The sequence below is a fragment of the Ascidia mentula genome, chromosome 5, assembly GCF_947561715.1.
Source record: "Ascidia mentula chromosome 5, kaAscMent1.1, whole genome shotgun sequence".
In the NCBI taxonomy this organism is placed as follows: domain Eukaryota; kingdom Metazoa; phylum Chordata; class Ascidiacea; order Phlebobranchia; family Ascidiidae; genus Ascidia; species Ascidia mentula.
The window spans coordinates 14,794,686-14,807,877 of record NC_138570.1 but is presented as its reverse complement, the minus strand read 5'-3'; the positions used below and the strand labels follow the sequence as shown (position 1 = coordinate 14,807,877).

Here is a 13,192-nt window from a genome sequence, read left to right as displayed (position 1 = left end):
CTGTTTCTAATAATAGGTATAATTCTGTCCGGCCAGGAAAAAGTGTTGTCGTTCAGGAGAATGTCGTCCTTGCACAAATACGCGTAGTCCATCAGGAACAGAAGATTGCTTGCGGCGATTTCGAGTTGGTCTTTGAGTTTGATAAGTTCGTTCGATGCCAAACCGTCGACGTACTCTTGCAACTCCACAAGTCCGTTTGTGCTGTACAGAGTTGTATGAACACAATGTTTAACTATCGCAGTATGCTTTTCACCATGGACTAAATGCACATCATGACGATGTTTTTAATTAATATATTTGCTCCCATCAATACGAAGCTTGTTGCAAAATTACAATATATAACTTTTGTTAAAGGTTTTCGTATTTAGTGCACATTTTTGTTTTGTTGATCAGGTGAAATACATAGGTTTGCCCGCCTACAAGCCATTTTATGGACAGCGTTAAACTTGGCTTGACGTAAACACAATCGAGGTAGTGTTGCGAATAATGTTAGGAGAAATTCCTTTCGTCTCGACAATTCTATAGTGTACTAAATACCAATGGTGGAACTACGTGGTAAAGGCGACAAAGAAACAAACAAGCACCTTAGAACGTGCGATGTAATGCGCTTCACTATCTCGTCGTAAGTTGTACAAATCGAACGGTTGAATCGACGCGATATTTCGATGACGTTGTCAATCATCATCTTTTGCAAGTGAGCACTTCGGTCCAGAAGCCACTGAGAAAAGAGGAAACAAATTCAGTTATGAACGTGTGAATACTACGCAAATGAAACAAGCTAAGTAGGCCGACATACAGCCAGGGTTTAACTTCCTGCACGTCAAATATATTAACAGTTTGTTGCTAATGCTGCCAGGCATTTTCAGTTTTTTTGCTCTTTTTCGCCTTTTTCACGCGTTACTATTTATCGCCGTGTTGGCGTTTCACTTTACTTGTCCTGATGAAGGTTGGATAACGACCGAAACGTCGTCCAAACAAGTAGTTTTTTTTGTCAGAAGAGCTTCAAAATATGGACAAATATATTAAGGTATGATTTATATAACAACTTGAAGAACGTTATATAGGTGATATTTTGCCAAAGCACACATAAGATATTTTCAAATAGTCGAACAAACTGCTATCAGCAACAATCAAATATTCCAGATTGTTGAGCATTTATAACAATTTATTTTCACACCTGGTTCAATTGTTCGCAGTCTAACAGAAACAAATGCATTGGAACGTGAACAGAAAGGCTTCCAATACTTTTCGACATCGACTTCAGTTTTTCCAGTTCTTTCACGTAACTACGGAGGGGTGGTTCCCTCTCGATGAAATGCGCCACCTTGCGATCAGTGTGTGCATTCAGGAGATGGGCGTAGTCGGGTTCGTACACAGAACGATATCTACGGAAAGACGTTTGTATCACAAAAGCCTTTGTGTGATACTTGTCACTGCATTGACATATCGACTTAACCTAGCCCTACACAATATAAGAATTTAGTGCAAAAGTTGGGCACGTCACTACATGACAAGCGGACTCGAAGACGAAATACTGGAGTTTAGGTACATGTGACCTCAATTAAAAAATTATGCAAACAAACCATTACTGTCCAGTGGTAGAATTAGGTATTCGATTGTCGACATTTTCATAATTTTAATAGTCTGTTCTTCTGGCACATTAAAACGTAATTTTTTTCAGCGACGTTTCGCGTGCTATACAGCTAGGCCTGCTCAGGGTATTTTCATAATATTACAATCACATTATATCTATTATCGACAACATAATATTTGTTTTGTGTAAGCTGCAGACAAAGGGCCACTCTTTCGACCTAAAAGGTCTCATCAGTGCAGATGGTGCGACTTCCAGACGACTTTCCTGACCAAACGAGACCTTTTAGGTCGAAACAGTGGCCATCTGTTTGCAGCTTACACAATATATATTATTGGCTACACTTTGCTTATAATATTTGTTTGTCCAACAAGTAAGTTTGCGCATAAACTACACAAATATACAACAAATACCTTGTCGGTCCGTGGCTATTGCTGAGCACAACGGCGCTAATGCGTTGCTTAGCAACCACCACCAGCTCGTCATCGACGTTCACAGATGAAATAAACGTCACTTCCATGTTTTCGACCGCTTGAAATAACAAGTGTTCGACGCGTGGCAACCTTTGTACGCTCTGCAAGGCAAAATTTCACATCATGGTGGCCAAAAGCAAGAGTTAAGTGGTTATTTTCAGTCAACATGTCACTGAAAAAATGAAACTTGAAATTTTACGTAAGTTCAAGGTAAAAATTTCGGTGCAAAAATCGTCAAAGAACTGTTGACGATTCAGATTTGTGAAATAAATCCAATTTCGAAATGGCAAGAAATCTTACCGTAACCATGACATCAATGACGTCATAAAGGTTGCTAATGAGCTTGTCGAAGGATGGTTCAAAAGTAGTTGCCGTACGTTTTGCATCGGGTTTCTATTGAAAAAAATTTGCATTAAAACATTGGAATTCGACATATAAGTAACATTATTCATATATGCTAGTCTGGTAGGCTAAGCTATAATCTATCAAGTTCGCTATAAAAGCCAAGCAAGTTTACGATGCAAACGATTTCAGAAACAAAGCCTGTTTTTTCATTATTACTTTTCCAAATATTTTTTTTGTTTGATTGTACATGCTACAATTATATGCACATAACAACATGACACTATTAAACACCACTTTGTGTCTACAGGCCTAGAAATGTTACGGCATCGCACGTATGTTAGCTGGAAATTACTTAATCCTACCATGAAAAACTTGATAGGATGGGGCTTAGTTGGGAGTTGCAAGCCACTTTCTTGGTATGAACCATCGTACTTGTTTCCAAGCCTGTTAAAACGTTATGTACAGTTTAGTCATTTTTTATTACTATCATACGTTTATTTATACACGGGTTCAAAGCACAAACTATACTTTTCTCGAATGAAAATGCATTTATGCAAAAGTTGGACGGGGGAAACGCATCAGCCCATCTGCTACATGACATGCGAATTTGCCGTGTTTGTTGGGCAGTTTGACTGAACCCGATTCATCGCAAACTTAACTAACCTGTACAGTTCAAGCAGGTGAATGATGTCTTGGATTGATTTCCTTACAAGATCTCGGATTAAATTGGACATTAGAGTTGCCAGGCAACCGAAAAAGTGGTCCATTCCCTCCATTCTTGCAACCTGACGTAATATTTTATCAGTTTCATATTTCCTTGCGTTATTTTTGAAATGCAAAGCTGATTCCTGCACCGTTTAAAATTTTAAGCCCTGGTTGCTTTCATAATTTACGAGAGGGATATGACTTGCAATTTGTTTGCAAAGACGTTTTATCACCAAAGGAAAACACGGAGTTATAGGGGCATGTTGTGGTCTTGTACATTGCATCATGGTGCCACCTCTAACCACTAATCTTCCGTAGCTCGGTTGGCTGAGCAGTGACACGATTTGCTAAGGGTCATATGAATTCAAACTCAACCTGGAGCATGATTTTACGTTACGTGTCTCGTTTAAAAATTTTGAGAAAAAAGAGGTTTAATCTAGCAAGCTTTGGCATGAATGTCATTGCAGTTTATGACCTAGATCGTCAAGCACAGGTCTTCGCACAACGGGAATCCCGCCTTGTAAAAGTAGGCGTTGTCCAATTATATCAACACATTAAATCAAAAGAAATCATAATTTTTGTCGAGGCAAACCTCGTCGTTCTGCTTGACCGACGCTTCTACGTCATCTTTGTGACGTCGCACAGTCTCGGCGCAATCTTCAATCCAACGCGAAACCAAGTATTGTGACGCCTCGATGCTCGAGCGCTCCACCTCGCGGAAAAACTCTTCTACCGTCAAAGGCATGAGAGAGTAAATGCGACCAATGTCGACGAGACGAAATTCTGAGTACCTAAAATGTAGAAATTTGGGATAACGCACTGCCAGAAGGGTACAATTGGCAGTACTCTAGTCTTACTGCAACTCCCACGTGCGAAGTATTTCGGCATTCACTCGATGGTTTATGAAAAGGTCATCTCTGATTTGCTGCCTCGACTGCTTCAATGACTCGTACCAAGGGTAGCGCCACCTTCCGGCAGAGTTGGATATCTGAAAAAAGTGGCAGATTAATAACAGGTAAGTTTTGAGTTACGTCATGATTGTGTTAGACGTTTTCTTACCTTTTTTGGGACGTAGATTCCAAGCCTTTCCTGCTCTTTGATATCGAGCAGAATGTAATCGAACACAGCCTTCTTTATACTTTCGTTGTGCAGGAGTTTAACTTCCTACAAAAATACCAAACAATCACGCTTAACATGGAAAACTTTAAAATGTTTGGCACAAAAGTGATTATTGTACTCAAGATTTTACACAAATCAAGAATTGTTCATAATATGTGGGGGAATTCCAATAACGAGGGCAAACTTTCGTCACAACAGATTAATCATCCACTTTTTTGCAGTTATTGCTTTAGTAGGTATGTTACGGTGACTTAATTCGCACTTACATGGATAAGTTCATCCAACAAATCTGGCCACTGACTGCGCAATGACGGCAAGAGTAATTTCAAGGAGTGTTGTTGCCATTCCACTGGAAGATCAGTAATCATTCCACTTTCAATTGAGTTTTCCATCACATTGTAATACCTGTTTATCATTTTTTTGTATTATTCTTGGTCATTGCTGAATACTGATCTTCTGGCAAACTTTATTTTTTCGACGTTTTGCGACGTTTCGCTGGTTATGCAGCAGCCTTCATCAGGAGGTATAAAATGCAAATCAAGCAAAACGTCGAGAAACGTCGATAAAAAGTTTGCCAGGAGAGCAGTATGCAGCAATAAAGTATGCCTGGCAGCGTCAGTAACAATTTATTTTCAGCAAAAACTACTGGATACATTTACGACAACAGGTCTTCGCTTTAGTTAACAAAAATCAATCTATTTCTCATGTGCATCAAAGCCTCTACAGAAAACAAACCATTTTAAGGGTAAGATTTGAATTCTCTAACCTCTCTAAACAATCGGGGCTGGGAGTAGCGGGTCTGGACAAACCATGTGTAGAGAAGGTATAGGGCGGGAACACCACATTAAGAACAGCTTGGGAGGCTTCGTCGTGTTTTCTGCAACATAAAACATTATGTTGAAATTGTCTAAAAACGTGCCACAACGAAGAAACAAACAAAATAAAAAAGTGCGCCCGTCTTAAAGATTTTTGTATAACAACATTTGATATAAATCCCTGTTCGTTGTACAATATTTCTGCTATGCATGTAGGCGTAATCAGTATCACTTATTCAACACATTTTTGTGTAGATCTTACTATAAATAGAGTAAAAAGCGATGTTCCACACAATTATTTTGGGTTATTCGTATATCATCAAATCAAAAAACAAAGAATATGTGCATAAAAAACTGAAATAAAGTTAATTTTAACAAGTATCAAAACTTAATCAACTAATATCTACTAAATTCTCCTTGTCTAGTTACTTATTTACAAATAAAAAGCAGAAGCCACCCAACTTGCCAAAAAGTTAACTAAACGGCGCAATAAGCAGTGAGAGACCAGCGCACACCCAACTGCTAATCGTTGAATATCCAAAAAGCCGGGACAGACCCCTTTTAGTACTGCGCACGAGCGTAAACAAATTTTACCTTCTGGAAAGTGACACACATAAGAAAAAAAAGGATGAGATTTACGGCTGGAAATTGGACAGCGAGCGTATAAAAAATTTAAAAATTGAAAGGTTAGCAGGATCAAGCAGGTTATCGAGTCAAGCAAGACCAAGCGCAGGATACATGCACATTTGATTACCGATGAGGAAAAGTCATATTTTACGTAAGCGTTGACGCACAGTGCCTGGAAAACACGTCGGATTGATCGTCTTTTTTACGTAAACGTGATGACGACAAAGAATTTGATTGGAAACCTAATTTACACCAAAACAACCTTTACTGGGATTTCCCCCAACCTACCTCAGCCCGACATCCTCCTCGCTGTCACGTGACCTAACGCTTTCCGCATCACTGTCATTTGATACAGTGCCACCATGCGGCGAATCAGCCAGCTGGCTTTCGGTTCCAACGCCGCTCGTAGTGGACGCCAGTTCGAAATGGGCAACACCATCATTGGGATGGATGCTTTCAGCCAGATGCGATTCAACCCCTGGGCAAAAGTAGGATTTAAGAAAAAGCAAACTAGTCCATTATGGAAATGAATATGGAAATGAATGTGAACATGGCTATTTGAGGAAATTGGTCATATCCTATCATAAGTTAGTCCGGTAACATGTTGAAGTTTGCTCAAAAAAGTTCGCGTGCACTTTCTGCAAAAAAGTCATTAAGATATCTTTGAGACACTAATTGCGTCAAAGTTTTGTACCATGAAAGAGATATTACTTGCATATTTTGGTTTGTTCCAAAACCTTCTTCGGCCCAATAATATTTTAAATGTTACCGTTTATGTAAAATTTTAATTCGGAATGATTTGGATTTCACGCAGAAATAGTAGTTTTTTTTTGTGGTCAGATAAGAATCAAGGTACTTAATTAAACCAGGCAAGACATATTGGGACGTTTTTAATTGTATTAAATTTGCTACGTCAGTGCTTCTGCGTTACGTTATCATCTGCTTACGTAAATGGCAATGTCACATTTTTTTCCATTACTTTGTACAAAATGTCTCTGGCGCCATTGTCACTCGGAGACGTTCAACAGAATTTTGTTTGGCTAAACTAGTTTCAAAATAACTGTTTGGTTTTACAAAATGTGGTTAGTAATATTTTGAATTAATTTGAAGAACAGATCTTAGTTATAAAACTTTGAATGAGACGAAGCAAGGGGCACAAAAAATTAGGTTTACTTGCTTTAGCTGAAAATACCAGCCTGCTGGGTCACCAGGAAAGCATTTTCAAATATTAACTTTATGATAAACATTTACGGCCATTCATCCATTTCTTACTCGTTTCTTTTAATAGTTATTGTTATATTTAAACAGAAACAGGTTTCAGAAAACCCTTCCCCCAATAAAACATATTTGTTTTGCAGCGGCATTTGTAACTCGGATTGCGTATTTCGTGATGTCATGATGGGCTAATTTTAGACGATTTCGTGTTTGGCGCTTTATTGGAAGTCACATTAAATGAGGTTCGCAGGCATAGCAGCCAGGACATTGCGGCCAAGCTGGAACAACTACTTTTTCCGACAAGTCCGAGCGAGATGTTAAAAACTTACGCCCCTGGGCTAACCAGGCCAACGCTCTACCAACTAAATTACGAAAACGGTTTCACAGGGTATATTGCGGTCAAAGTACTCTGATGCGTAAGCCACGCCTTCCCGGGCAACCTTCACATATTCGCAAGGGGATATCTACAACCATTGCATTAAACACTTTTGAGTAGAAAATAAAAAAAATAAAAAAAATGCAAATAAATAAAGTTTCCTAACATGTTTTTTGTACACAAATACACGAACTGGTTCGACCAAACACCACCTTCAATATTGTCACTTCCCATCCACTCCTTGAAATCTGCAGCATTTTCATCGACACTTTCCATTTCAACAGATCGCGAATTCACCGTTGTGATGCTGTGAAAAGACTTGGCCATGTCTCGAGTCACGTGGTACATAGCGGTCGGTTGTGACGTCACAGGGGGCGGAGAAGCCGATGAGGTATTGCCGTGACGCGATGGAGGTGCCCACCTCTGTAAACGAGTTATGTAACAAAAGTTTCAAATACACCAACCACTAATTATTATTTTAAGTGCGACTTTTCTAGTTGCCTAATTATTTAGCCAAATGGTTGACAGCGATTGAACAAAAGGGACAGAGATATGTAGTGTGTTAAAACAATAAATGTACCATGTTTTATTGATGGTTAATGCGTATATTAGCAGTCCCTGGCAATCTCAACCTGGAAAGAATGTGCTGTCAAGCAAAATAAAGCGGAAGAAATAAATAATTCATAACCCTGTTTCCAGCGCACTACTTTCAATACAGCTGAAGCAAAATTCGTTTAACGCTATTTTGTCCCGGGTTTTCCAATGTGCGTAACGCCACGAAATTGCGAATTACGTTCAATCGATCAGGTCGCATACGTAAAAATACCAAGTTCTAAAAGCAACCCCATATTTTAAAACAAGTTTAAATTGTTTGTAAAGGTATCGTGAGTAATAAAGAACTGCTTAGCCGAGCGAAGAGCAGTGATATCAGAAAACGCGCAATGCCAAACACTGATGTGTCGCATTTTGTAACCAAAACATATATCATAATGAGAAACACAGATATTAAACAAAATTCCAAAACAAATGCACACCGTGTACTATCCCGCAAAGAAATATGTAACTGCTTGTTGTTATGAAACTATGCAAGGTTGTATTCAAATACTTCTTTCAATCCTCGCTGCATATAACATGCGAAACATCGGTGAACGAACATCTCGTATATTTGTTCCAGGAGGTCAGTTCCTCAGCAATTATAATATGCTTGGCAGTAACAACAACACCCGTAGTTCTGATAACTTGAATGCCCACCAATCATATATTTAAAATGTTTCCGTCCGGAGCCAACTGCCACTAAATAATTAAACGTGTATTTCTGTTTATCACATTTTTTGCTGCGTACTAATGACGTATCACTACAGATTTCAGCTATACGTTATCTTACAGCAGCGATTTTCAGCGTGGGCTCCAAAACGTTTATTGGTTTCGTTGGTTTTGCTGTCAACCTAATAACTATGTGGTGTTTCAGCAAGTTTGTTAAAAAACTGTCATCTAGTGACTAAATCGCATGGTACCGGAAGCAACGACACTATATCTGTTTCCATTTTCTCAACCGACTTTTACCAGCACATCGCTCAAAATCAACTAAGAATATGAATAAGACCGTGCTAGTTTTTCTGCCAGACATATATATATTTAAACAGGACAGCACTTCTGGCATAATCAAAATAAGATGGTTGCAAAGTTTCTTTCCAAACAATTCGAACATGCCATTTGACCCCCTTGTACCTATGACAAACCCCCTTGTACCTGTCCTGTTTTCCTCAACATTCCCGGCGAACTTTTCGGATGATGGTTGTCACGTGTGCTCACTGAAGCGTGACGATGCTTAGTGAAAAGGAGAAGGCCGTGTGGATTGAGTGAGTGGCGTTCTTCGTCGTCGTGAAAATGTTTTTCGAAGTCGATGCGCGGCATTTTAGCTAAAATTAAGTGAAAGAAAGTTCATTTTCGTGTGAACGTTCTTCGCTTGTTTCTCTTTACATTAAAAGTAAAAGTTGTTTATCAACAATGTAGAGCGATATATTTATCTACAGTGACCTCGTACAACGGAATGGCTGTACAAGTTTTGTCAAATCGAATTAACAGCAATCTCCTGAATAGTAAATCCACCATATTTTTTATGCGTAATAGTTTTTTTCATTTTTTTTGTTATGGAGCCCTTTACGGGCACATGGTCGACCATTGTTTCCGGTGTCTCTACAATTGCATTTACTTTCACAAACTTTACCGGAGTGTATACCACAAAGAGTAAATTTTTTATGAGTTGAAATATCTCAGTGTGTCAAATTAGTGAAACGTTTTATATTTGAATGTTTTGCGGGTCATGGGAATGAATAATGTTCCGAAATAGGCAAAGGGGAAAATGTATAAAAACACGTTGGCGACCAATGACCTAAAAAAATTGCTATAAGAAAACGTTCCTATGATATTGCTTTTATTATTCTCCAGCTACAAAAATGGTTCTCAAACCAATTGAGACCGACTTTAGAAACTCACCGGAAGAAATTGATTCTTGTTTGTTTGGCGACTCTCTAAGTGGACTTTTAGCATTCGGTGAGTAAAGAAACACTTGCTCTGAGTCCACTGAACCGTGTGTGGCCACGTGACTCGCCAGAGGCTGTGGCTGCGTAAAAGCCAGTTTACGTCGCATGGTGGCGCTGACAGGTTGACGTTGGGTCGGCGATAGACTGGAAAAAAAGAAAAATCTCATCCAACCGTTAGTTACATTACCAATTGATAGATGCAAAAACAAGACAATGGTTAACTGAACAACGACGTTGGGAGGACAAAATCAACGATGAGATCTTGAAATATGGAACAATTCCTTTGTTTGTTCGTTGCATGGTTCGACTTTTACGAAATTATTTTTAATTAGTTTGAACGTGCATATGAACCACACTTTCAAATCCTACTAACGGCACATTTAAAATTCCATGCAAAGTAATTAAAGTTGAACAACTCATCAGCACGTATCAAAAGGAATCATTTATCTCATATATTCTCAACACGGTGTATTTCGTTTTGCAGGGTCTATTTCGAAGCACTGATTGCAGCTGACTGTCATACCTATAGTGTGTACGAATGGAGTAGTGCTTGGCAGTCTTGAGCGACTGGTCATGCTGCTGATTCAACCAGGCTGCGTCGTGCAATTTCATCTGGGCAGTGGTGAGGGGCATAATACGTTTTTGAGCAATTTGTCGGGCAGTTGCGCTCTGCGATCGGTCATGACGAGCTGTAGTGGACGATTTGTGACCTTCTGAGCTTTCAATAACGTCATGGTAACGGTTACCTGGCAAAGTAGGAGAAAGAAACGGTCAATTTGAAGATAACCTTTCGCAAATGGTAATACAAGGGAAGGAGCTCACGTACATTATATTTTTGTTTCAAATTCGGCAAAATACAAAGGATTGTTCTAATCACGTTTAACATTGTTTTTTGAACTTTTTTAATCCATCCGCAATTAGGAAAACGAATTGTGTGTTTTCACCGCGTATTAAATTGTTTTTATTCAATTATTTACCGTCACACCGTTCTCACCTGCAAGCCGACCACGTTCGTAGACTAAGGAAGCCGAAAGGTCCCTTGCATTGGGGCTGTAATTATTACCGATGGAATCGCTAAAAAAACGCATAAGACAAGACAGTTTGAATTCAAACTTTGAATGTGAACCAAAAAAACACAAAAAATGCCTCCGAGGGCACCGAAATGAAACTAAAAAGTTTACAATAAATCTTCAACAATATGCTAACAAAATATTTCTGCGACTACATCTGCCACGAGCACAATACAACATGATCTTACCTGACCAGCCGGTAATGCTTTTCCTCCTTAATTGGAACGGCTTTGGTGCGCGGCCCCTTTTGAAGTACCTTCGGCCTTTCACTAAAGCACGGCTGAACGAAAAAAGACACATTTTGGCCTCGTTTATTGAATTTCGCCGAGACTTGACTTTAGGCAAGTAAAAGTCGCCGTGCAAAGTAGGTCGCTTTCCATTACATTTTGCCGGTCAAACAAGGTAATTGGCGCTTAAAGATAAAATTAGGCTTTGGTTCCGGGCAGTTGGCAGCAATTCTACTTCACCCTTCAGAAAAAAAAACACCCGCACTTTTTACCATCAAAACCAACGATACGACTGCTAACCGTGCACATGTAACATTTCCCATACTAAAAAGAAATCTACATTCTTCAGGTACCCGTAGAACATTATCGGGAAACACTACCAGTAACACAAAAGGCTGAAAAAACTCGTCAAACATAGCAGAGCAAATAGCGAGTATACCTGGGGACGATCAAGAGGTGGCAGATGGCCAATGATGGAGGGCCTGCCCCCCAACTCCATATTTGGGGCACCCATGTCGTGGGGCGCCTGCTGATGGGATATCTCCATGGCAACGTCAGAATCATGCAATTTTGTTACTTGAGTTGCCGCATTTTTGTAGATTTTCAGTTTGCAAACTGTTGCTTTAAGCAGGTTTATTGCCTAAAACCTTTTGAAAGAAAAAACACGAAGTTTAATAATAATATACCAGATGAATTGTCGAATTCACAAGTTGTAGCGAAAAAAAGAGATTTGTTTTGGTTGATTTCATCTAGAGGGAAGAAAACTTTATGTTCGATAAACATATCGATGTGCAGGCCCCGGCTTACTAGCAGTTATATCTGTTCGACGTTAGCCCACAAGTCTCTAAGTCACAAATATATGTTGTAGCCAAAAAATGGGTATCTGACTGTCAAAATGAAAAGCTCGTGTGTGTGCTTATTATTAAACATGTATCCTGTTACGTTTCAGTTTCTGCAGCACTCGTACGGTACATAACAAATCTTTTCATACATGCATTAAATACAATTTACTCCTGTATCTGTGAGTAGCGTGTTTACCACTAAACTATACAAGACCTCAACAAAAATCTTCGGTTGAATAACATCACTTTCTGCGCGTTTGTGAAAACATTTCACACAATACTTTTACTGGACGGTAAACCACATGATCGACTATAAAAACAGACACACGAGATCTTTGCCGAGTCAAAAGATTAGCTTCTGTATTTAAACGCATGTCAAATCAGAAAGCTGTCACTGCCACAGTAAGCCCGTTGAAAGGCAGCTCGGGTCTCACACGCGCAAATTTCCATTCGAACATTCTTATCGCCATGGAGCTACGACCAAGCTTATTGACTCGTGGCAAAAGGCAATAATAAGCGGCGCATATCCCGGAATAAGCCCCACCGAATGTGGACAATGTCTTTTGTTGGCCCTGGCTGACGTGTTGGTTTTAGTCACCACGGTTTGAGGAGCGATGGGGTTTAGGACTCTTTATTACAACACACAAAAGCGTCGCACGGGTTTTGCAGTATAACGGTGTTCTAATATACTAAAACTATACTCTACGTTTTTGAATGTAGTGCCTTAACTAATTTTAAAGTCCAAGTTAAATCGACATGCAACACAGTTGGAAGCCACATTTTTTGAGTTTCATAAAACAGCTACCAGCATTTAGGCAGTCGTACGAAACAGCAGTATTCAATTTCAAACAAACGCCACTAATGGCCACTGTTCTACCAACGATAAACACGACGCCTTAAAAACAAACAGCGAATATTGGCTGAGATTTATGCTTGGTCGGCGTGGGCGCTGTCGACACGTACAGTCCAACTTCTTGGAGAGATCTGACCACCAATCAAAATTCGTCTCTTAGATCATGCTGGAATTTCCACAATGCAAACAGGCGCCGCTTTAAACAGTTTGTATGATAGGCGCATATAACGACACGAAAAGCCCATGGGCTCTGTGGCGAAGCCAAGACAAGATACGTACACGACGAGGCACGATTAATACATTCAGAATCGTGTAGGTAAACAAATTAGCCGCTCCAGCAGCCGGTGGTAACCGCGAGACTGTGGCGCACAAAATAACATTAGCGTGTAGG

The 13,192-nt window shown here is 39.6% G+C and overlaps 1 protein-coding gene across 8 annotated transcripts in view; it reads right to left on the bottom strand.

The window, feature by feature from the left end:
* Nucleotides 1-11,747, bottom strand: part of LOC145901344 (dynein axonemal heavy chain 3-like) — a 94,979-nt gene extending 83,232 nt beyond the window's left edge. For 7 of the 8 annotated variants that reach the window (XM_082988979.1, XM_082988983.1, XM_082988981.1 and 4 more), the window contains exons 1-20: nucleotides 11,546-11,747; nucleotides 11,068-11,159; nucleotides 10,804-10,883; nucleotides 10,333-10,555; nucleotides 9,763-9,953; nucleotides 9,016-9,185; nucleotides 7,479-7,689; nucleotides 5,964-6,153; nucleotides 5,000-5,110; nucleotides 4,500-4,638; nucleotides 4,174-4,278; nucleotides 3,972-4,102; nucleotides 3,707-3,905; nucleotides 3,073-3,194; nucleotides 2,772-2,853; nucleotides 2,365-2,457; nucleotides 2,005-2,165; nucleotides 1,178-1,385; nucleotides 585-718; nucleotides 1-201 (exon numbers count right to left, since the gene is read on the bottom strand). In XM_082988979.1, the coding sequence (XP_082845105.1) occupies nucleotides 1-201; nucleotides 585-718; nucleotides 1,178-1,385; nucleotides 2,005-2,165; nucleotides 2,365-2,457; nucleotides 2,772-2,853; nucleotides 3,073-3,194; nucleotides 3,707-3,905; nucleotides 3,972-4,102; nucleotides 4,174-4,278; nucleotides 4,500-4,638; nucleotides 5,000-5,110; nucleotides 5,964-6,153; nucleotides 7,479-7,689; nucleotides 9,016-9,185; nucleotides 9,763-9,953; nucleotides 10,333-10,555; nucleotides 10,804-10,883; nucleotides 11,068-11,159; nucleotides 11,546-11,653 (2,951 nt within the window). In that variant the 5' untranslated portion in view covers nucleotides 11,654-11,747. Of the gene's footprint in view, nucleotides 202-584; nucleotides 719-1,177; nucleotides 1,386-2,004; nucleotides 2,166-2,364; nucleotides 2,458-2,771; nucleotides 2,854-3,072; nucleotides 3,195-3,706; nucleotides 3,906-3,971; nucleotides 4,103-4,173; nucleotides 4,279-4,499; nucleotides 4,639-4,999; nucleotides 5,111-5,963; nucleotides 6,154-7,478; nucleotides 7,690-9,015; nucleotides 9,186-9,762; nucleotides 9,954-10,332; nucleotides 10,556-10,803; nucleotides 10,884-11,067; nucleotides 11,160-11,545 lie in introns of those variants that run through there. The other variant, XM_082988986.1, reaches the window with a different exon arrangement.
* Between the last annotated feature and the right edge of the window lie 1,445 nt (nucleotides 11,748-13,192).